Below are 25641 nucleotides of genomic sequence, written 5' to 3'. Positions count from 1 at the left end.
CTTTTTGTCCTTCCCTAGCACTTCTCTCATAGTGCTGTTATGGCATCTATCACATTCTTAGTAATCTAATATGCTAATACCCAGCTAGTTTGAACAACTTTAGGGATTTGAGATGGTGACTACTGTTGTTTTCCTCTGTGTGTGTGTGTGTGTGTGTGTGTGTGTGTACACATAGTGCCTAATATATATTTACTCAAATATTTTTTTCTAATAAATGACTACAAGCTCACAATAATAGTTAAACCAGTGTTATCAAATTGATTTTAAGTTTGGATGGTTTAATTTAGAGTTTTATTGCCTGCTTTTTCAATATGACTTTTAAAACTTTATTGTAGAAAATTTTCAATTGATGTAAGAGTAGACAAAGTAGTGTAATGAATCCCCATGTATCCATTAGGCAGTTCAGTAATTATCAACTGATGCCCAATGTTGTTTCCTCTGTGTACTAACCTGACCTATGTCTTCTGTCCCATGGTATTTTGAAGTAATTTTCAGATATTGTATAATTTCATTTATTATATCATTTGTCACATTAAGTAACTTTGTATCTTTTAAGGAAAAACTCAGTTGTTGCCAAATAAAATAATATTTTGGGAAAAATAAGTATTATTTTAAAAGATAGGTTAACATTTAATTTTCCTGAGGGCTAGTTGAGAGTAACATTTCTAAAATTACTTTTTCCATAGTTATTTAAAGAAAAATTTGATCATCTAATATCCCATATAAAATTATTTTATGACTTTCTCATAGATTAAATTGGAAACATTGCAACTAACCACTTTCATTTGTCATAACAGCAGCTTCTATTGAACATGGTGTGCACTTGTTGAAAATTGGAGTAAGAATTAGAAGTAGTTCCCCAGGTTCTTTCTCTTTTCCCCCAGTATTCTTATCCATAAGAATGTGAATTGTGTCATAATTTAAAAAGTACTTGCCTGTGAGTTAGGAGTGCTGGTTAAACTGCTATCTAGCTTTGCAACCATACACATTTCCTTACCTGCAAGATGAGAGAAATGGAACAGGTGCAATAATATTACTTCTGAACTTCTTTGATTCTGTAAGTTTATAGTCTATGCATTATAATACAAGCTGTCAGTTATTTAGCCCCTGCTACTTTGTACTGTACTAGATGCTTTTCATGCATTAATTCTTATAGAAGTCTTAAAAAGATACAGTAATATCTCCCTTTTATAAAGGAAGATGGTAAGCTTAGCAAGGATAAATGTTAAGGCCCAAAGTCATGTAACTCCTTTCAGAACTTTGATGCAAGCACAGGTGTGCTTGACTGAAAAACCAGTGCTTTTTTCACTGTATCACTGTTAATTGTGCTACCTTATAAAGGAGAGTCAGCTTTTAAGTAGAGAAGAAGAAGGGTTCTAAGCCATCTCCAGAGGCCACACAATTGAAGGATGAGTCTTTAGGTTGTTGTCTTGGTCCATTTTGTTTTATTGTAATAGAACAACATAGACTGGGTAATTTATAATGAATAGCTCTATTTCTCACAGTTATAGAAGCTGTAAAGTTCAATATCAAGATGTTGAAATTTGGTAAGAGCTTTTTTGCTGTGTTACTCCATCATGGAAGGTAGAAGGGTGATAGAGAGGGGACTGAATTCATCTTTTTATCAGGAACCCACCCTTGAGGTAACAGCATTAACCTACTTGTGAGGGCAGAGCCTTAGATATAATCACCTCTTAAAGCTCAATATTGTTGCGCTGGGATTAAGTTTCTGAAATATGAATTTGGGGGATGTATTCAAACCATAGCAGTTTTATTGAAGAATTGTTAAGATAAGCTTGCAAATCTTGGTGAAATAGTGCTTTTGCTAAAGGCAGTGGGACTTTGACTTTCTGCCCTGGAGTGTAATTTTGATAGTTTTAGTCTTCCAATTTCCAGTAATGAGAAGAATATAAAGAATGACAACTGCTGTAATGCTCACCCTTTACATGCACCTGTTAGTCTGAGTTCTGTGTCTGTGTTGCATCTGGATAAGTAAGATTTAGTTTAGAATTTCAGCCTTCTCTGCATTGCTTATTAAAACCTATTATCACCTATGCTTTAATAGAGCTCTCTAACTCCTGTCACCTTAGAGGCTCTTTGTCCTATATAACTTGTTTCTTCCTACATGTTCTGCCTCCTCCTTCCCATTTTTGATGATTTTTTTTTTGTTTTTTTTTTGCTATGCTTGATTTTCTCTTAATAAAATGCAAGGGAGAAGAGAAGCCCCAAGGGTCATAGGGGTTGGGGGAAAGCTAGACATTTCTATATATCCTGATGTTTTAGCACACTTCTATTTCTGAGCACTTTTTTGATTCCAAGGTAATTACGTTATTTAATTTCTCACAAATACTTTCAACATATATGATTTTAATTTAACAATATAAAATGCCTTGGAAGTTAACTGACTTGCCCCTGACTGTGAGGCTAATAAATGTTGAAGCCAGTATTTAAATTCTAGTCTTAACTTTAAACTGCAAAGTTCTAAGGAGACATTGAAAAGCAAAGATCAGTGTAATCTATTTCTTGTTCTCTTCTTTTAATTTTTTGTTGAGGTGGGGGTACCTGGGATTGAACTCAGGGGCATTCAACCACTGAGCCACATCCCCAGCCCTATTGTATATTTTATTTAAAGACAGGGCCTCACTGAGTTACTTAGCATCTTGATTTTGCTGAGGCTGACTTTGAACTCTTGATCCTCCTGCCCCAGCCTCCCGAGCCAGTGGGATTACAGGCATGCACCACCGTGTCTGGCTCTTCTTTTAATTCTTGATAGAGAAAAGTTTGTTTTCTTAAGTGACCTCAGTCTTTGTCTTCAAAAAGAAATGTGGAAATGTAGGACTCAGGTTAGCTAACTTTTTGTATGTAACTAATAAACTCCAAATCTCAGTGGTTTAACATAATAGAAGTTTATTTCTTGTTCTCATAAAGTACAGAGTGGGTATTCCTAATTGACAGGTGGCTCCCCTTCAAGTGGTTATATAGGGGGCCAGGTTCCTTCCATTCTGTAACTCTGCCATCTTTTAGACACAGCTCTTGAAGTCGCTGTACTCATCTATATCAAGCCACAAGAGGAGGGAAACCATGGAGGGTTTCCTGGGAGGCTGGGGAGCCAGGCTTGGAAGTGACATCTATCATGATTCTTTTAGCTAGAACTCAGCCACGTGATTATGAATTATGAATTTCATCTTTGCATTTCTAGAAATTGTTCCACAGGGGTGGGATATAGTGATTGTCCTGCATACCAAGTGCCCCTTCTCTCCCCTTATTGCAGTTCTCTGCCAAGATAATTACATTATTTAATTTTCCACAAATACTTTGGAGGTATGTGATAATTACATCATCTAGTTTATCACAAATACTCTAGAGTGTGTCAGAGTTTCTTCTTAAGACTGTTCCCAGTTCTCCTCCGTACATTTCACACTACTAGACTTAAGAGTGAAGAGGTGTTTCTGTGCATGAAATATTAGTAGCAGATGAAGAAAAGCTACTCAGTTTACCTTCTATTTTCTTGTCTAAATTTTTAAATTTTTTTGTACCTGGGGATTAAAGCCAGGGGTGCCTTATTATAACATCATCAGTCCTTTTTATTTTTATTTTGATATAGGTCTTGTTGAGGCTGATCTTCTTGCCCCAGCCTCTGAGTCACTGGGATTACAGATGTGTGTCATTATGCCTGGTTCAATTTATTATAGGTTATATCTTTAGTAGAGGTTATATCTGATTTCAAATGGAAACTTTTAGAATGGTGAAGATTTTAGAACAAACAAAAAGTATGTTGTGTCCTAGCTAACACCTGTGTAGGCATATTATTGGTCTTTCTTTCCTAAAAATAGTTATGAATTCACTAAGGTCTAGATTACAACCATAGGAAAATAATCTTATCTAGTTGTAATTCACAGGAGTTAGAAATTTATAAAGACTTAAAAAAACTTTAAAAAGACTTAAAAAAAAAACTCCTTATAAATTGTCTTTATTATAAGGACAAACTAGTCACTGTCTTTTGCCTATTATATATTGTAATTCAAAAGTCTGAGCAAAGTTAGAGAGGCAAGAATGAGGTTGGTGTGGTTGGAATGTGAAATTGGAGTGTAAATTTTACATGTAAATTTTTGTGTATCTATAGTTTTTCTTGAATGTCCAAAGTGTTTTTGTATTTGTATACAAATGTGAATGTATAGAGTTAGAGAGTTTAGGGAGTAACTCCTGCATTGAAGTTAAGAGCCACTGATTTAAGTTTAAGTTATGTTGGTTTATAAGTTCATGTAAGAGGAGGTATGAGGCAGTAGAAATTTAAATTATCTGAATTTTTAAAAAAACTTTCCTTATGATCTTTATAAATGTCAGGACAGGAATATTTGTAAAAGTTATCTATTTTAGGAGCTGGGGTTGTGACTCAGTGGCAGAGTGCTTGCCTAGCATGGGTGAGGCACTGGGTTCGATTCTCAGCACTGCATATAAATGAATAAAACAAAAGTCCATCGACAACTAAAAAAATTTTAAAAATTTAAAAAGGTTATCTATTTTGTACTAATATTTATTTTTAAGTGACAGAATTTGGCATCGTAAGGTACATTTCTCATCTTTGAGCAAACTATTAAAGTAACATGTTATATAGTACAAAAGGATATATATAGTAAAAAGTTAGTATTTATCATTTCATAGCTCTAGTATGTACACACACCTTATTATAATGCCTCTTGCTTTCTAACTTAATATCTTAGTTATCCTTCCACATCAGCACATATTGGTGGTTTGTTTCTCTTTCTCAGTGCATCTGTCTGTGTCTGTCTGTCTCTCTCTTGTTCTCTTGTGCTTTACCACTGAGCTACATCCCCAATCTTTTTTATTTTGAGATAGGGTCTCCTTAAATTGTCTAGGACTTTTCTCAATTGTTACTTGCGATACTCTTGCCTCAGTCTCCCAAGTAGCTCGGATTAAAGGAGTGCACAGCTACACTCAGCAGTTCTTTTTAATATCATATAACTAGTAGCTCTAATATAATTTATTTCATCACCTTCCTCTGGGTGTGTATTTGAGTTGTTTTACAGTTATAAACAGTGCTTCAGTAAGTTTTCCTGTATATATCCAAGTGCATTATATTTTGAAGTATATTTTAGGATAAATTGCTAGATTGAGAAGTATGTTCATTTTAAAGTTTGATAGTACATAATTACTTTCCAACTGTAGCTTTTGTATTCCTAACAGTATATGAGAATATTTCTTTTCTAATACCTATATCAAAACATTGTCAGTTGTTAACTGTGTTCATTTGTAACAATAATTTCTAAGGATTCTTTCTGTATTAAGTAGATTGTTCACTTTTCATTTTAAGCATGTTTTTAGAATTAATACAAAAAAGAATTATGTGATTTTTGTTTCTAGGTCATTCAATATTAACAGGGTTGCAACTCAGGCTGTGGAAGATGTTTTAAATATTGGTGAGTACCAAAACAGCTATTACATATTATAACATGATTGTTATATGCTATATAATGCATATATGATATGTATTAGTTATTATATGATATGAACTATTTAATGAAGATATTTCCCTTTTTCTCTTTTATTAGCAAAACGACAAGGAAATTTGAATCTTCCATTAAACAGAGAATTGGTAGAGAAAGGTCAGTAACAGATGATATTCATCATTAATATAAATAACAATTTAGTTTTGAATTAATTTTGATAATGACAATGTGGAATATTGATCAATTAGGAAAGCACAGTACTTTTTTGGATTCAAACGTGCTCTTTAATTCATCCTTTTAAATGTAGTTAAATTACATAACTACATTTAAAGTTAACTACATTTAAAGTTTAAAGTTGGACTTTTATTTTGTAAAGTTTGTCAACTATGAAATATAACCCTTTTTAAATATTTTTTTTTACATGTTGATGGACCTTTCTTTATTTATTTGTATGTGGTGCTGAGAATCAAACCCAGTGCCTCACACATACTAGGCAAGTGCTCTACCAGTTAGTTACAACCACAGCCCTAAATATAATCCTTATATCAAAACATTGGAACTGTAGACATGTAATGGGGTATAGGAAAATTCATGTCCTCCAAATAGGAAAGGCATACCTTAATTCAGTGTGCCATTATGGAAGGTTCTTCCTTGTCTGTGTTTATCTTTTCATGGCTTCTTCTCTTTATAAAAGATTCTGTTCTTTGAATTTGAGACCAAAAAGATGGTTTTAATTGTGGTTTGTCAACTAGCATTAGCATTAAATGTGTATCAAAGGAAGGAAAATTAGATACATATGATAATCAATTCTTAATTATATAATTTAGCTTAAAATATAACCATAAAGTAATGATAAAAGTGTAAGGTGACAGATATGCTCATTACCCTGAGTTCATCACTACCCAGTGTATACATGAATCAGAACATCACATTGTGCCTCATAAATTTGTACAAATATGTGTCAAAGACCTAAAAAACATATGTGAAACTGAAGTTATGTCAGACATATAAATTATATATATAAAATGTATATTTTTATCTTAGTATATAATTGCTTTATTTAATGGATGTTTTTACTTTGAAGATTTGACTGTCTTATTCAAAAGTAGTGGTGAATGCCAGTAATACAATCCCTGTGACGGACATTCCTGGAACTATTGTGAATCTTCTGTCAGAGCTAACATGTTTTATGTAATGTGTTCCCAAGGAGGCCAATTTTAATTTTTGTGGGTAGATGAAGTTTTTTAAAGAGCCAAATATGGTTTTTCAACTTGATAATGCAGAAGTGTTGTGCATTCAGGAGAAACTGTATTTTGAATTTTGAATATTGATCTTTTCCCATGACACTGAGCTCCAGCTCCCTGTTTGCTATAAGATTGGGAGAGGAAATAGTTAATACCCTAGATTCTGTTTCGCTATGATGTTCACTGGGTTAGGTGATTTTAATTTATAATATTTTTAACTCATGGTGGGTTTATCAGATGTAATTCTGTTTTAAGTTGAGGAGTATTTGTAATTCAGATTATACTTTCATAAAAAAGTAGATTATTTGACAGGCTTGTGATTTTTTTTTTTTAACATGGTGCTCAACTAAACTTACTTTCAAGCCTGATTTCTTTATACAGGTGTACTCCCCACTCAAACCTCCTCCTTCTCATCACCTTATTTATTTATTTTTTTATAAAGAGCTTCTTGCTGTGCTGCCCATAGTAGCCTTTAAACTCCTGGGCTCAAGTGATTCTCTTGTTTTAGATTCTTGAGTAGCTGGGACCACAGGCATGTGCCACTGCACCATCTTATACGGTTGTCTTTAACCACTGGTACTTTTCATGCCAACCTTCCTGTGCCTCTTGGATGGAGAGAAAGCAGGGCCTACTGATTTCTAGAAATATCTTGAGTAATGACAGTTTCATTGAAGAAAGCATGTTGCCTATCATTGTTTGAGACTGCATTTTATATCAAGAGTGTTAACATCAACTCTTTGACATGGAGCTCTGGAAAGAACTTGTCAGGAGAATATGACAACTTGAGTTACATTTTTGAGTGTGTCTAACTAGTTCTGTTTCTTCATTACTTGCTTCATAGTAACTTATCCCAGCACCCCCCCCCCCACCCAAACTGTATCTATTTCCATTGTACTGTGGGCTAATAATTGTGGAACCTGATATTTATTTCTAAGGTTTTTCTAAGGCTTTTGTTTTTGGTGTTCTTTTAGTGGGATATATGTTGTAAGTGCCAGGAAACTTGCTTACCTAACAGACCTTTGGAACAGAGTGGCTTTTTAAGTTGGGGATGGCCTTTATATTTCATTTTACCCTTCTCAGAAGTGACTATCCTTTTTGAATGTGCTACTGTTTTTTTCCCCTTTGTAGTAACAAATGAATATAATGAATCACTGCTGTACAGTCCAGAAGAACCAAAAATACTTTTCAGTATTCGAGAACCAATAGCAAACAGAGTTTTCTCAAGCAGTCGTCAGCGTTGTTTCTCCTCAAAGTAAGCATACTTGGTCTGATTTGTGACTCTCTTCATCTCTGTCATCCACTAAAATCACATTTGTTTGTAAGAGTATTCAGCTTCATTAGATTCATTATTTAACTTACTCTATCAGGAAAAGTAGAATCTGTGCAACTAATGAGGTATCATGCTGACCTGGCTAAAACACTTTCTTTCAAATTTATTGTTATTTTAGGGAAACCAAAATTTAAGTGAAAATAAGGTGTATATTTATTTAATTGGGTGATGTTGATTTACTGTATTTTTAATGTGTTGAGACAATAAGAACAAATTAATATTTGTTTATTGCAGTAATATAGGGATTGAACCTAGAGGCCCTATACCATTGAGTTACATTCTCGGAGGGCCTCACCCCCTTTTTAAAAAAATTTTCAGAGTCTTGTTAAATTGCTGAAGTTGACCTCATATTGTGATCCTTTTGCTGCAGGCTTCCAAGTACCTGGGAATAATAGGTGTGTGCCACTGTGCCTGGCTCACAAAGTTAGAGTAGGATTCATTTCTTTTTTTCTATTTTTAATATGAGGGATTGAATCCAGGGGCATTTTAACACTGAGCTACGTTTCCAGCTCTTTTTTCAAAAAATTTTTCCATATAGGGTTTGACTAAGCTGCCTAGGGCCTCACTAAATTGCTGAGGCTGGCCCCTATCTTATGATCCACCTGCCTCAGCCTCCCAACTTTGCTGGAATTACTGGTGTACACCACCTGGTTGGAGTGGGGTTCATTTCTGTCACCTTTTCCCTAAAAGTGACTCCCTAATAAATTTAATTATACTAGATTTAAGAATTTCTAATAATCAAAAGATACTATTAAGAAAAAGGCAAGCTAGAGTGAGAAAGATATTTGCAAAACTTATCTGCAGCAATGGGCTCATAACCAGAATAGAAGTACAGGTTGAACATCCCATCTGAAAATCTAGTTTGTAATGCTTCAGTTTCTTACACTTTGTGAGCACAGACATGAAAATACAGGTGGAAAATTACATACCCGATGTCATGTGATGAGTTACAGTAAAAAATGCATACATTCTAGAAATATTGTATACATTTGCCTGCAGTCTATGTATATATAAGGTATACATAAAACAATTGAATTTTGTATTTAGAATTGGGTCCCAAGCTCATGATGTCACTATTTGTATATAAATATTCCAAAATCTGAAAAAAATCTAAAATCCAAAACTTGTCTGGTTCCAAGCATTTTGGATAAGGGATACTCAACCTGTATATAAAAATTTCTGCAAATCAATGAAAAGGTAGCCAAACCAGTAGAAAAAGCACCAAAAGTCTTAGGCATTTCACAAAAAGTGGGTATCCAGTAAGCATGAGAAAGGTGCTTGACATTATTGTTCATCCAGGAAATGAAAATTAAACTGATGTACTGCCGCAGTCTTGGCTGGGCACAGAATCACGAGCCACTCAAGCAGGAACAAAACTTTATTTTGAAAAAACCGCCAACACTCTCAGCGCCAGCAAGCAAAAAACCGGTCCTCCCACGCGGGCGTCTAACCGGAACCGCCGTCTCCCGGGACCCGGGGTCCCCCGGACCTCCCCCGGAATTTCCTCCTACTATCCTTCCCCAACCAATGGGAACTCTCCATGAGTCCCCGTAACATGAGTCCAGTAGTAGGCCAAGGTGAACAGCAGGAGTCCAATTTGCATATGAATGTAAATCTTAGCATAATAATACCTCAGTGGCTAGCTGGCTTTACAACCAAAGGTGCCATACATCATATATTTTGCTTGTGGCTCCTAGCATCTGCCCCCTTCTGTTTAATTAAGTAACAAGCAATGTGGCTAGGGACCGTGCCTGGTAGGTTGTCCAATTTAACATATGGTTCTTACCCGTCATGGGAGAACTGACCTTTAGGCGTCAGCTTCCTGTCTTAGGTTGAATCCACTGTAATCAGAGCAACCCGTCGCTGACTACCGGTCCAGCATTCAGCCATGCTTGTGGATAGGCCTATGCACCAGTGGGGGGGTGAGGTTCTTGCCTCACCTCTGTTGGCCCCCAAATTTTGCCTTGGTGCCAGTGGGGGGGTAAGGTTCTTTGCCTCACCTCTGTTGGCCCCCAAATTTTAGACCATCACTAGTAGAAGGGAGGAGGATACAGAAATGCCACGACACCAAGCCAATTGATGGCTCCTTGGAAAAATTGCGTCACTGGTGACACCATCAGCAAAGATATGCCAGTATTACCACAATAAACATGGGGTGAGCTGGCAAGGAAATTGCATCACTGGTGACACCATCAGCAAAGATATGCCAGCAGTACCACAATTTGGTGCACCAGATGATATTTCACAATGTATGTAACTGATATATAGTCCAGGCAAGTTCTGCAAGCAGTTCAAATTGGAGGAGTCTATCAATATGTCCATTTCCTCCCAAAGTAAATCAAGTCCTTGATAGCATTACTTGTTGAGTTATATTCATTGATGCATCAGTTTATACAGTTTACTGTGATTGCTATCATAGAAGCTGTAGTTTGGTTTTATCTCAGTCTTCACTGGAATTGGGATGGAGATGGAAATTCTGGCAATGATGTTAAAGAGACATTATCCTGAACAGAATTATTAAATATAATAAAAAGGAAAGGTGAAAGTAAACAAACAGATCTGTTAAACTCCTTTAAAAACAATCCTTAACAGCTGTTTACCAAATTTAAATTAGCAAACAAACAGATCTGTTAACCATCTTTAAAAACAATCATTAACAGCTGTTTACCTAATTTAAATTAAACTATATAAATCACGTGAATAAAGAAAAAATTTGGATCCATTTTTTCATGAGCGCTCCTCATATAAGAAATATGGACATACACACATACAGACATACAACACAAAACAGAAGTGTGCACACAACATACAACACATAAGACAATAGTAAATAAAGGCCTTGTAACTATACCTAGGTGAAATCTCCATTGCAATGTTTAAAAACTCCACAGTCAAAAAATAAAACACAGTCAAAAAATAAAACTGATCAGAAAAACATTAACCTAGGTTTGTATGAGCTCAAAAATAAAATAGAACTTTATGATGTGGAAAAATGCAATAATAAAATAGATATTGAAAAAAACACCTTGGTTAATCACTGTCGCAGATGTAAGAATAGCCAAGCTGGAGCTTTGGATGTCAGCTGTTATGGATTTGAGTCAAATCATCTTCTTTTTCTGTAGAAATTGTTTTAGTTAATCTCTCTGGAATCCAAATCGGTTGCTGTTCATCCTGTGGGAAAACACAGACAGCGCCCCGATTCCAGACTATCACTGGATCCGGGCCTTTCCATTGTCCTGTTAGAATATCTTTCCAAAGTACCTTAGGCTTATGTACATTTTTGGGGTACAAATGTCTTTCCGCAGCACTAAGTCCCGATGAATCTAAATTTAAAAAGTTTAGAGTAAAAAGGGTTATTTTAAGTTTATCTTTGGGGGATATATACCCCTTTCCAATTCCCTCCTTTTGTTTTAATAAGTACATTTTAATAGTTTGATGAGCTCTTTCAACTATGCCTTGTCCTTGTGGATTGTATGGAATTCCTGTTATGTGAGTAATACCAAATGATGAGCAAAATTGTTTAAAAGAGGTGGAAGTATAACCAGGACCGTTGTCCGTTTTTAACTGTTTTGGAACGCCCACAGTGGCAAAATTTTGTAAGCAATGAGCTATAACATCTTTAGTTTTTTCTCCGGCATGAAGGGAGCCCATCAAAAATCCGGAAGAGGTATCAACTGTAACATGTAAATATTTTAATTTTCCAAATTCTGGCAAGTGTGTGACGTCCATCTGCCAAATATGGTTAGGTATCAGTCCTCTAGGATTGACTCCAAGATTAACTTGTGGTAAAAATGTCACACAATTTTGACATTGTTTTATTATATGTCTGGCTTGTTCTTTAGTTATTTTAAAACGCTTTTGTAAAGTATTAGCATTGACATGGAACCTTTTATGAAAATTTATAGCTTCTTCTATTGTGGAGAAAATATGTATGTCATGTGTAGATTTATCTGCTAGTTCATTGCCCATACTAAGGGCTCCAGGCAATCCTGTATGTGCCCTGATATGACCTATGAAGAATGGATCTTTTCGGTCCCAGATTAGACTTTGTATAGTGGAAAACAAAGAGAAAACAGTAGAAGAAGGTGAGATCCTACCAGCATCTTCAAGGGATACTATAGCATTAACTACATACTGACTATCAGAAAATAAATTAAATACAGAATCTTTAAACATCATAAAAGCTTGTAATACTGCATTAAGCTCTACCTTTTGAGCTGATTGTTTGGGTACTAAAAATGTAAAAGTTTGATCAGGAGTAACTACTGCTGCTGTACCATTGTTTGACCCATCAGTGAATATATTTGGAGCATTTATGATAGGGGTTTTTCTTGTCATTTTTGGAAAAACTACAGGATGCTTAGACCAAAAAGACAACAAAGGATTAGATGGTAAGTGATTATCAAATGAAACACTAGTTTTACACATGATTATTGCCCAAGTATTTAACTCATAAGCTAACTCATCAATTTGATCCATAGTATATGGAGTGATAATTTTATTGGGAGAAATCCCAAATACTCCCTTAGCTGCTTTTATTCCTTTGAGTATTAATTGTCCTACAGCCTCAGGATATCTAGTAAGAATAGTGTTAGGAGAATAAGATAAATGTATCCACAATAATGGACCTTCCTGCCAAAATACTCCTGTAGGAATATTTTTTGTTGGTAGTACAATAAATAATAAAGGCAAACTTATATCAATTCTATCCAAATGCATATTTTCCATATACGTTTCAATGATTTTTAATGTTTTTCTTGCTTCAGGCGTTAACATGCGGGGTGAATTTGGATCTGATGGACCTTTTAGAATATCAAATAAAGGTCCTAACTCTCCTGTTGGTATGCCTAGATAAGGCCTTATCCAATTTATGTCTCCCAATAATTTTTGAAAGTCATTAAGTGATTTGAGTTGATCTACTCGTATTTGAATTTTTGGTGGACGGACCATGGTTGAGGATAATAGAACTCCTAAATAATTAATTGGAAGATTTAATTGTACTTTATCTATTGCTATCTCTAGATTATAATTTTTCAATAAGTTTGTAAGTGCGGCATAACATTCTAGCAATGTGTTTTTATCTTTATGTGCCAATAACACATCATCCATATAGTGAAATATTTGTAGTTCAGGATTTTGGTTTCTAAGTGGCTGGATTGCTTTATTAACATAAATTTGACACATAGTTGGGCTGTTAGCCATCCCTTGAGGGAGTACTTTCCATTCATATCTCTGATCAGGACCTTCATGATTCAGTGCAGGGATAGTAAATGCAAAATGTGGACTATCCTCGGGATGAATTGGAATTGAAAAGAAACAATCTTTAATATCTATAGCTAAAACATGCCAGGTTTTTGGTAAAGCAGACAATTGAGGAATCCCTGATTGAGCAGGTCCCATAATAACCATCTCATTATTAATGGCTCTTAAATCTTGTAATAATCTCCATTTACCAGATTTCTTTTTAATGACAAAAATGGGAGTATTATGGGGGGATACGGAAGGTTGTATATGTCCTTCCGCTAATTGTTGTCTGACCAAGTCATGGGCTACTTGTATCTTTTCTTTAGTCAGGGGCCACTGAGGAACCCACACTGGTCTTTCTGATTTCCAAGTAATTTTGATTGTCTCAGTGGCCCTTTCTGAAAACCCAATTCATGTCTATTTATTTCTTGATCTATTTGAATAGGTGCTGTCATACCTTGTTCTTGTTCTCTTAATCTTTTTTCTTTCCTAAAGCCTTGTTTAGCCCTAGTAGTGGGCGCGTTAGGATTGATGTTATTTGTTAATGTCAATCCTAATTGATCTAGGACATCTCGTCCCCATAAATTTACAGGAAGATGATCCAATACATAGGGCTGTATAGTTCCTTCACATCCTTCAGGATCCCTCCAATCTAATACCATAGCACTTCTATGGGGATTTGTTGCCACTCCTAGGCCTCGAAGCGTTTGAGTGGCTTGTTGTAATGGCCAATGTTTTGGCCATTCTTGACAAGATATTATGCTGAGGTCAGCACCTGTGTCCAGCAGCCCATTAAAGTCATGTCCTTGAATATTTAATTTTAGCATTGGGCGAGAATCTAAATTTAAAGACAGCATAGCCCAATCTACACCTGTGGAGCCTAATCCCTTGGAACCTCTTTCTACATTACAACTGGAAAATTTATCATGCAGGCTGGGTATTATTAATAACTGTGCTATTCTATCTCCTGGTGAAATTACTGATATACCTCTTGGAGAACTAGCTATAATTTTTATTTCACCCTCATAATCGGGATCAATTACCCCAGGACTTATCATAAGTCCTTTTAGTGTAGAAGAACTGCGTCCCAATAATAAGCCTACTGTTCCCTGGGGAAGAGGTCCTTTTACTCCTGTGGGAATGATTTGAATTCCCATCTCTGGGGTTAGTACTGCTCTGGCAGAGGCGCAGATGTCCAGCCCTGTGCTCCCTCTAGTTTGTCTGATGAGGGATTTAATGGATAATGCGTCCTGGGCACTACCTTGATGGTGCTGTTGGGTTCCTCCATTGCCCCATATATTTGTGGTTTTGGGCCCCGGGGCATTGGGCCCTCTAGTCCGTTTTTTGGCAATGGAGCCTGATACCTTTCTCCACGATATCGTGGGTAAACACTTGGTCCTTGTCCGTTTTTTGATAACGGAATACCCTCTATGGTGGTTTGAGAACGGCATTCATTAGCCCAATGTTTCCCTCTATGGCATCGTGGGCAAATACCCGGTATTCTATTCCTTTGATATCCAGCTTTGTTAAACCCTCCTCTTACGGGGCAACTCCTTTTAAAATGTCCTGTTTGATTACAATTATAGCATGTTTTTGGCCTGGCATCTAAAGCCTGTTGTACTGCTGCTAAGACTTGCCCTTGTTCATTAATGTCTCTACATAATTTAATATATGTGTTTAAATCTTCATGTTTCCATGGTCTAATGACCTCTCTGCAGCAACGATTTGCTTGGTCATAAGCCAGTTGTTTTATAAATGGCATTACCTGTTCTGTATTACCAAATATCCTAGAGGCTGACTGAATAAGTCTATCTACAAATTCAGCGTAAGGTTCATTAGTTCCTTGTATTACCTTAGATAATTGACCTTGTAAGTCTCCATGCCCCTGTAAAGTTTTCCATGCCCTAACTGCATCTACAGCAATTTGTGCGTATACGCCAGGGTCATATTCAATTTGCTGTCTTTGACCCTCATATGGTCCCTTTCCCAATAGCATGTCCATATTTCTTTGAGGATAACCAGCTTCTGCATTTCGCCTAGCTGTCTCCATGCAAAATTCCTCATTGGCAACCTTCCATAACAAATATTGTCCTCCGTTTAGCACAGATCGACACATGTTAGCCCAATCTGCTGGTGTCATGTCCAAGTTGGTAACAGATTCGACCATGCTTATTGTGAAGGGAGCTTGCGGCCCATAGGTCGTTACAGCCTCCTTTAATTGCTTTATTGTTTTGAAATCTAAAGCACGGTGAATTCGTTGCCCTCCTGCCTGCTCAAGTACAGGGCATGCTAATCTTTGGGGTCCTGCCTCAGAATTCCGTCCATCAACTACGGGAGTTGAGGGCCGCTCAGCGGTAGATGGAGCTGTTGGTTGAGTTACGCCCTCTGGTGATAGAACGGAGTTAGTAGCAACCTCCTGTTGTAATTCTCCACCTGATGGCTGCTTTTCCTCTAAGCTTGCTTTTTTTAAATTCTCCTCTGTCTGACTAGCTTGAGAAACCTTCTCTTTTGCTTGACCTAGCGTTTTTTCTACCATAGTCTGGACCTCTAACAATTTACTTAGCAGTTTTTCAGTTTGTTTTTTACTGGATTCTAATCTACTATAAAGGTAACGTAACCCAATAAGATAGGATAAAACAAAGCCGAAACAGAATGAAACAAAAATGGAACAGACAATGGTTGTATCAATTTTCTCTTTCTCAGGACCGAATAACTTCAAACCTTGAGCCAACCATTTTTCCCAGTTCGCCTGAGAAAATTCTAGGGCTAGGGAGCTTGAAATAAAAACAAAATAAATCAAAACAAGAACACATTATTTTTCTAAATGTTCACCCATTTTGTCGCCTTCCCTCAGGGGCGAGCAGTTTTACTCACCTCTAAGTTTCAGGCGTTCCCCGTCCGGGCCGCCAAATGCTGCAGTCTTGGCTGGGCACAGAATCACGAGCCACTCAAGCAGGAACAAAACTTTATTTTGAAAAAACCGCCAACACTCTCAGCGCCAGCAAGCAAAAAACCGGTCCTCCCACGTGGGCGTCTAACCGGAACCGCCGTCTCCCGGGACCCGGGGTCCCCCGGACCTCCCCCGGAATTTCCTCCTACTATCCTTCCCCAACCAATGGGAACTCTCCATGAGTCCCCGTAACATGAGTCCAGTAGTAGGCCAAGGTGAACAGCAGGAGTCCAATTTGCATATGAATGTAAATCTTAGCATAATAATACCTCAGTGGCTAGCTGGCTTTACAACCAAAGGTGCCATACATCATATATTTTGCTTGTGGCTCCTAGCAATGTACTATGATACCTGTTATATAAATGTTATTTTTACACATTTTACTAAAGTTTAAGAACAGATAAAACTATTACTACTGTGGTGTTAGAAATTAGAATGGTGGATATGCTTGGGAAAGAAGAAGGCAACTGGGAGAGGGCACTGATTTCCTGATTTGGGTGACATTTATGTAAGTTTGTCAGTTAAGCTGTATCTTAGTGAATTTGGGCCTCCTCTATGTGTTAACCATAAGTAAAAAATTTACATGAAAATAACATTCTTGTTTAATATTTAACATATTTGTAATAGTAATAACTTAGCAGTCATATGAAAACAGCTGTTAGTTCCATCAGCTCTGCACTTCTTCACTGATAAATATTGGGTACTATCTGGAACATATAAATTTTGAGACTTTGATAATATGCCTATATTATTTATGTGGTTGCTAATTCTCTCATGCCAAAGAACAACTTAACTGTTAAAATCAAGCTGAAATTATTTGCTAATTTAGATAAAAATTTAAATCAGTTATTGTTTAGAGTTAAGGAAACTCAATATTTAATGTTTCCTTCTACTTAGGGTTTGTGTTCGTTCTCGTTGTTGGGATGCCTGTATGGTTGTGGATGGAGGAACTTCTTTTGAATTTAATGATGGAGCAATTGCTTCAATGATGATCAATAAAGAAGATGAGCTTCGAACTGTGCTTCTAGAACAGTGAAGGATTTCCTCAGATTGCAAATTTTGATTACTGGAAAAATATTTTTACTGTGGAAACAGATCATCAGCCATAAAGCTACACTGTTTTTTTGTTTTGGTGGTTATTAGGACTGGTTGCTCCTGGGCTCAAAGGTGACAAAGAAAGTGAGATAATAATCTTCTATTGGATTCTGATAGAAAAAAAAGATATTCATTCTGTGAGGAAAAATGAACTAAATGTATTAGAATTGATAATAGTAAATTTCTCTACTATTTACAATTGTTAACCAAGAGCGTGGTATCTTTTCAAATTTAGAGAGGCAGGCTTAAATAAAGGATTCAACGTTTAGGATTTAAAAATTTAACTGTACAAGTTAAATTTGACTGTATGTGTGGTAGTTTTTTGGTTTTTTTTTTTTTTTTTTTTTGCTTCCCTTTTCCTTTGTGGAATATTTTTTTATAGTACCTGTCAAAAATTTTTAAAAATTTTTGATGATGGGGAATTTTGTTAAGTCCTGACATTCACCTAATTGAAGTAGGTTAATGTGTTTTTTAATATGTGATAATAATTTTCTAATTCTAGGACACAATGAAGTGGTGACTTTTGATTTAAAAATTTAAATCACTTTTGAAATTGCAGATACTTCCATTTGATGTTCCTTCTAGTTAATTTCAACAATACTGGGTGGAATACACCAATGGGACAAAGTCATGATGCTGTTAAAAATGTTTTAATTATCCAGTACCTATTTTGGGTCAATTTTTAAAAAATGATTTGAGTCCAATAGGTGTTTTCCATCTTTAAAACTCTGTAACATGGATTCAGGAACTAAAAGAAAGAACTGATGGGACATCTTCTATTAGGAGACATTTTCTATTGGTATTATCTTTAACAAATATTTTCATCTAGTGTTAATTGTCAGAGGATGGGTTAATAAACAAATATGTCTTTGCTTTTCAAAAGCAAGGGCTGTAGCTCAGTATTGAGGTTTTCACTTAATTTCAAATTTTGCATAATAGCTTTGTAGGATAAAATGCCATGGCTCCCTCCCCCCCCATTATGAGAACTCCTTTATTTTTGGAGGAAATTATTTTATTCTTTAACCCTAGAATTTTCACAGAATGCTCTTACTGCTGCAAGATGAAGTGGTATTATCATGCCATTTATTAAGTTGTATATTTTTTTCACTTGATGGTGAAAACAGTTGTCATTGATAAATATTTATGAACCTCACTGTGTCATCTATTCTGTGTCAGGTGCTTGATCTACATTGATGAATGAGAGACTCTATAGTGTTTGAGACTAGTGACCTCAGAAGTAAAAATTTTGTGAAAGCTAAGATATGTAGTCAAATGAGTGCTCTTAGTTTTGCCAATGATTAACATGTTACTTTTATCCATACTTTAAAAAATGTTAATTTACAAAAGTGGTCTAGGTTTTGATGTATAATGGAGAAGAATCTGTTTTTCTCTTAATTAAGAGTACCTGCATAAAGAATACCTGCGTAGACTCTCAGAGCAAATTTATTGATACATCAGATGAAAATAAAATAAAGATCAGTTTTCCCAGAGCTGGATCTGATTTTTTTTTCCAAAAAAATGATATATATATAAGAAAGAAGTTAAATTCCATACTATGGATTAACCACTCTAACAGGTTTTAAATACTTTCTTGAAAAAAATGTCAACTCTGCCTTTAATATTGGAAGGAAATCTGATTATTCACATGTTACCATAGATGTTAATATGTAACATTAATAGGCAATGTGTGAAATTGTTCATATGCCATATTTTTAAAGGTTTTAAGAATATTTACTCTGCTCCATTTGCAATATAACTTCTGCTCCATGGTGGGAATTCATTTCTAAGAGATGAGTGGCAAAAGATGTTAGAATAACAGATGTTTTTATGAATGAGTTAACTGTTTAATGGCAACTACATGTGAATAAAATTAAACCTTTGTTAGTTTCTTTTTATTTGATTATTTCCTTAACTCATAGATTATTATTTGAAAACCAAGTTTCTTAAAACACTTTTTGAGGTCTGGGGCTATAGCTCAGAGGCAGAGCATTTGCCTAGCACGTGTTGAGGCACTGGGTTCCATCCTTAGTACCTCATAAACATGAAGAAATAAAGGCATTCTGTGCATATACAGCTACAGACAGACAGACAAACAAAAAGCACTGTTTGAAAAGTCTGTCCCCCAGCTGCAATGTATTATTCTGTGTCCTTAGACTTTGTTCACTGCTAATCTTTGACACAGAGTGATAATGTTAATCAGAGGGGTGAAGTGCTTACCTGGAAAATGTAGTTCGAAGATAATTTTAACCCAATATTTTTGATGTCCTACGTGCATCTATATTCATGGTCCTAGAACCTCAAATCAGGTTTTACCAAATATATGGTCTTCTCTTTTCAATCAGAAAAACCATTCTAAATACTTAGTGTAAAATATTCACTTGAATTTAAATTTTGTCAAATATAAATTTAAGAATAAATTATTGCTCCTTGTTGACCTGTTGCTCACCTATGAAAATAGCAATGTATATTTAGAACTATTTAATAAAAATTCATTCCATTGCACCAATATCCTTATACTTAAGGATAATTAGCTATTGTGTAATAAAAGATACCAGGGATTATGTAACAACTAAGTAATATGGAAAAAAAAAACTACATAATGGTGGAGGGATCAAGTAAGTAACTATACTGCTGAACTAAAGAAGTGTTCAGTTATTTTTTCAAATGTAGTTTTTATTTTAAACATACTCATTAGGGGTTGGGAGTATAAGTCAGACTTATTTTGTACCATAAGGAAGGTATGAAGTGTTAACTCATGGGTTTTAAGACATTTTTAAGAAAATCGCTAAACAAGGAGGAGTCAGAGATAAAAATGGGCCAAGAACCTCAAGAGACACTTCTCAGAAGATCAACAAATACATGAAAAAATGTTCATCATCACTAGCAATTAGAGAAATGCAAATCAAAACCACTCTTAAGATTTCATCTCATTCCTGTCAGAATGGCAGCTATTATGAAGACAATAAGTGTTGGTGAAGATGTGGGGAAAAAGATACACTCATACACTGCTGGTGAGACTGCAAATTGGTGTAGCCAATATGGAAAGCAGTATGGGGATTTCCTGGAAAACTAGGAATGGAACCACCTTTTGACCCAGCTATCCCTCTCCTTGGTCTATTCCCAAAGGATTTAAAAACAACATACTATAAGGACACAGCCACATCAATAGCCTACTGTGAAACCAACCTAGGTGCCCTTCAGTAGATGAATGGGTAAAAAAATGTGGCATATATACACAATGGAATGTTACTCATCATTAAAAGAGAATAAAATCATGGCATTTGCAGGTAAATGGATGGAGTTAGAGAAGATAACGCTAAGTGAAGTTAGCCAATCCAAAAAAACCAAATGCCAAATGTTTTCTTTGATATAAGGAGGCTGATTCATAGTGGGATAGGGGAGTGGGAGGATGGGAAGAATAGATGAACTCTACTTAGGGCAGAGGATTGAAGCAGAAGGGAGAGGGCAAGGGGTAATTAATGATGGTGGAATGTGATGATCATTACTATCCAAAGTACATGTATGAAGACATGAATTGGTGTGAATATACTGTGTATACAACCAGAAATATGAAAAATTGTGCTCTATATGTGTAATAAGAATTGTAATGCATTCTGCTGTCATATAAATAAAAGAAATAAAAAAGGAAATTACTAAACAAGGAGCCAGAGATAAAAATCATTTAAAATTTGAATGTCTTAAATATTGATTTTTAATGTTCAAAATTGGAACTTAGATTTTTGTTATTCATTTAGAGAAATATAAAAATATCAGCATTTTTAGTATTTAGGTTCAGTAAACAAAAATTACTTATTAAACAAAACAAGCCCATTTATTGCCTAATAAATAAATGACCAATAAGCAAATTGCAAGGGAATTGCAAGAGGGAACTTGAAGATTAAAACTTTAAGACTGTCAATGAAATGCAATGTGTGGACCATGTAGGAGCCTGATCAGAACAAACTTAAGAATGAAAACACTTGAGACAACTCAGAGATTTTCAACATCATCCTGATATTCAATGCATCAGAATTCAGGAGAATCCCTATCTTTTAGAGGTATATACTGAAATAGTTATGAAATTACAGGTCTGGGTTTTGTTTAAAAATTCTGTCTAGGTAGTAAAAAAGGGATGGCAATCATGGATAGTGACTGGTGATGGGTTTGTCATATTCTCTACTTACCCACATGTATTTGACATTTTTCATTAAAAAACATGGTAGTGAAAATGTTTAAGAATAAACAAAACTAGGTATTATTAAAAAATCACTATTCTACCATTTGAAAATAGCTTCAAAAGGAACTGAACTCTGGGAAACCTTCTGGGCATAAAATATGAAAGTTTCCTAATGACATTAAGATACACAGTTTAAGCTGATCATGTTTGTATTTAAGTGTTAGCTGATTTTTATTAACAACTTGACTATCACTTTAGTCACATGAATGCAAATGTTTTGTAAATGTCCTTGCTTTTGCAGGCACTTTAAAAATTGTAAGCCGATATTTAGCATCTTTTCAAAATGCATTATAAACTATCATTTTAATATGACAATCATCATGAAGTAAAAAGGATGGTGTTTTGTGCTGTTCTATAGAATCTCAGGGGCCTCTGGTCAAATGGCAGCCCACCCTGAATGTTTTTTCATTTTAATGACACACTTAGAAAAGAAAGGATAAAAAGGGATACAACTTGGCTCAAGCACTCATTTTTATAAAAATGTGTTTTATTTTAAAACAAGTTTATAAAAGTAGAAATCACATACAAAAATACAGATTACTCCGACATGTTGGCAAAATAGCTTATGGCTGGACTTGAGTTTGGAAGTACAGGCACTGTATGTTTGAGGGCATCTGGAAGTAAGTCCAACCGGATCCTACCACCAGCCCTTGTCACTAATCTGTAAACAATAATTTCAAGTAGTATTTAGCACTTTTTAGCTAATAAGAAATAGACACATCATCTCCTTGTGTAACACTACTTTAAAATTTTCTTCCTTAGGTCTGAGCAGATAAGGGCACTTCATGCTACTGTTTTTAACATTTAAAATCTTTGATTAAAGTAAAACCAGTTAATAGAAAAATGATGGATTTTGGCTTTTTTGGTACATTTTGCACATATGGGGAGGTCACTGACTTAAAATTAGTGTTTTTGTGATTTTTAAAAAGCAGAACTTGATCTTTTTGCCTTGATGAGAGGTTTTTAAAAAAACAAACCCACTCGTATTACTAAAAGGTTCAACACCTGAGTACTAACTCTTACATAGGTGCCAGTGCAGACTGTCCTGAAACTGCATGGAAAATACACTTGCTTCTAGTGTGTACTTCTGATTTACCGGAACAAGCAATTCTTAAGATCAATAACCCTATAAAGTGGGTAGTTTCAAACAATTATTGCAAAAGACCATATTTTAAAAAGGCAATTTAAAATACTTGATTCCAGAGTAATATACAAATAAACTTAGCACTAAAGGAAAACAGCAGGCAGTATCAGTTCAGAACTCTTTCAATTTTTCAAGAATAGAGACTGATTAGGTTAATACCACCTTCCTAAAATAAAGCAACTCATTTAAAAGCTAAACAACTCATGTTAACGTAATTTGATTATAAAATTAGAAACCACAATTATATTTCAGGAACACAGTACCTTAGTGATAGTAAAGGATACTTCTGATTAACCTGGCATAGAAAATTAACGTCTTGAGCCTTTACATCCTATACCAACTCTATACCTCTGGCCATATGTTTAATTTGTTTGAAGGTTTAAGATGTGGGGATATGTTTCTGTTAAGCTAATTTCAAATCTTAAGATAGAAATGAAATGTTTTTTTTTTTTTTAAATTCCCAGATACCTTAAATGCTACTATCTTATGACTCTTTCTGTTCAGCTCACCCTACACATAGCTTATTGTTCTTCCAAACTATGTCTTATTAAACAATACTGAAAAATTAAATAGATAAAAAAGTTATCACAAAGGCTATAAAAATCATTAGCCGTAAGTCATTTTTTAAGCTTGATTCTAAATAAGACTTAATCCAAAGGGCACTTGGAGAAAATGGCACAAATTTTGCTATGTAAAAAAGTAAATTGAAATCATAGGCTCAAACTCCTAAAATTTCTGATGGCCTACAACTTAGGTTCTTAAGGGCATAGCGTTGACAGAAACTTTTATAGTTATTTTTAAAAAAGGCAACACTTCATTGTTTTCCCTTGAAAATGGTTTCCTAATTTACTTGCAGGATAAAGGCTAAGAGAAAACGAATAATAAAAACTAGCCCAGTGCTCAGTAATTGGGCTTCCTGCCTACTTTCCCCATTCCAAAGAAAGAGGAGACACCATCCTACAAGAAATAATTTCATAGACAGCTGGGCTTTTGCAGTGTCAGTCGGCACCTGATGCCCCATATCTCCTGGTTCTTTTTGTTTCCGACAGTTGGCCTGGCAATGGTGGTGAAATAGGAGCAATTAATTTGCAGATGAGGAAGGGCTTCCCGTAACAGTTGAAGGGTACCATCTGGCACGATTCCAAAAACTTGTAGTGTTTTTAGTGTGGGAATTTCTCCAAGTTCACTGGAAAGGAAGAAAGATACTTTTAGAGGATCAATATCTAGGGAAACTATTGACTCACTACATGGCCCAGTTTTTACTTTTGTACCACATTTCACAAAATGCAAATTGGAAGCAATTCACAGTAAATGATTTGAGGAAATGTAAAGGTGGAACAACCTGGAAATCATACCTGTACCTTTTGCTAAATGAGACTCCTAACAACCTTAGAATCCTTTCCAAGGTTTATTTGAAATCCAACTGTGTTTGCTTCCTTTCTCCATTCTTGATCTCAAAGGGGTTACTGTGCTGTGAGGCAGCAAGCTAGTGATGATTAACATAAATGTTTTGCTGTGGCATCAGTTGGAACCACCACAGACAGTGGTGGATTTTAAGGATGTGGACATGACCTTCATTTGAAAGACGCTCCATCTCTCAAAAGATTTCAGCAGGGTTTTTAATAATAGTTCACAGTGAACAGGTCCACTATGTGATGAAACTTACCAGTGACTTCCCCAAGATCATGGAGTTAGGTGCAGATTAAGAGAAAAGAAAAAAAAATCTCACTTTTCTAGGAGGCAGGAGCCTCTTAAAGCTGTTCCATGTATTACCATTTTACCTATCACAGATGGGTGAGTCAGTCCCCTTCTTCGGTGTTTTATATTAGGTGAAAAGCAACTATGTCAACAGTGAGATTTTGGTTCACAAAAAAGAAAATGAAGTCTATTTCCACAATGTAAATACTTTTTGGTTTTGGTAATGATTCTTAACACAGATCTATGTGCCTAGAAATTCATCTCTGATCTGTATTTGCTCCAGGTTGGGACACAGTACAAAGGTCTCAGGAAACAGAACATTTATTTTGGAATTTCAACAGAAGCCCACTGCAGATCAATGAACAGCACATCAATGACCTTGAGTTAGAAGCATCCTTTGGGTTTTTACTGTCAATAATTATTCAAATGTGCATTTTTAAGAACTGTCACGTGGCCTCCAACCTCTTCCTTCAAGCACACTCTACACCATTGCCCAAGGAGTCCTTATAAAGCCTTGCTCAGATTATGGCACTCATCCACCCCCAAACCTTGGGTGTTTCCTGCAGACTATTCAACAGGCTATAAGACCTTCTGTTCTAAACCGGCTCTTCCAGCCTTCCAACTTTCCCTCTAAACTGTATTCATTCTACATTTCAGAAAGGGTCTTAAGCATCACAGATATTTAATAGATGTTAGCTTAATACAAGATGATGGGTACTGTGGAAAACAAAAGCACTATTCAAATAAAATATGCTTGTTCACAGGGGGACAGTGAGATCTGAAGGTCATAACAAATAAAAAAAAAAAATCAAGAAGAACAAATAGCTGTTGTTTTTAAAGCAAGCTACTTTCTGGACTGTGGAATCAAGTCCCAATCCATAGATCTTTATACTTATTACTGAAGATGATCATAATCCCATCTAACTTCACATCCTTCTTATGTGAAATCTAAGTGTATAAGAACCGTATACTGTGAGAATTCTGGTTCTGGGATAACCAAAGCAGCTGAGTTGTGAATCATTCTGCAGCAGGTAATATTTAAAAGGAACTGTAGGTGGGAGTGAGAAAAGGAGGAGGGATGACAGATGGCAGAGGAGGAAATGTCCTCACAACAGCATTGGAGAGAGATTTGTTGAGGACGGAAATCACACAGCCCTCTTAGAGTCACAGAAGGGAGCCACATGGGATGGGCTGATGAGGGGTCAAGGATCAGAGTCTTCAAAATTTTAAA

At 35.6% G+C, this 25641-nt stretch overlaps 2 protein-coding genes across 3 annotated transcripts in view; one reads left to right on the top strand and one right to left on the bottom strand.

Moving 5' to 3' along the window:
- NADK2 (NAD kinase 2, mitochondrial) overlaps positions 1-18821 on the top strand; it is a 51552-nt gene extending 32731 nt beyond the window's left edge. For both annotated transcript variants that reach the window (XM_081291428.1, XM_081291427.1), the window contains 4 exons: positions 5383-5438; positions 5571-5624; positions 7841-7964; positions 17134-18821. In XM_081291428.1, the coding sequence (XP_081147554.1) occupies positions 5383-5438; positions 5571-5624; positions 7841-7964; positions 17134-17272 (373 nt within the window). In that variant the 3' untranslated portion in view covers positions 17273-18821. The remainder of the gene's footprint in view (positions 1-5382; positions 5439-5570; positions 5625-7840; positions 7965-17133) is intronic.
- Positions 18822-22106: 3285 nt separating this feature from the next.
- Positions 22107-25641, bottom strand: part of SKP2 (S-phase kinase associated protein 2) — a 29036-nt gene continuing 25501 nt past the window's right edge. Inside the window, exon 10 of the mRNA XM_081299231.1 lies at positions 22107-23898. Coding sequence (XP_081155357.1) covers positions 23685-23898 — 214 coding nt within the window. The 3' untranslated portion in view covers positions 22107-23684. The remainder of the gene's footprint in view (positions 23899-25641) is intronic.

The sequence above is a fragment of the Spermophilus citellus genome (assembly GCF_964194105.1).
Source record: "Spermophilus citellus genome assembly, chromosome: 1".
Taxonomy (NCBI): Eukaryota; Metazoa; Chordata; class Mammalia; order Rodentia; family Sciuridae; genus Spermophilus; species Spermophilus citellus.
This window is presented reverse-complemented; position numbering and strand designations above follow the sequence as displayed.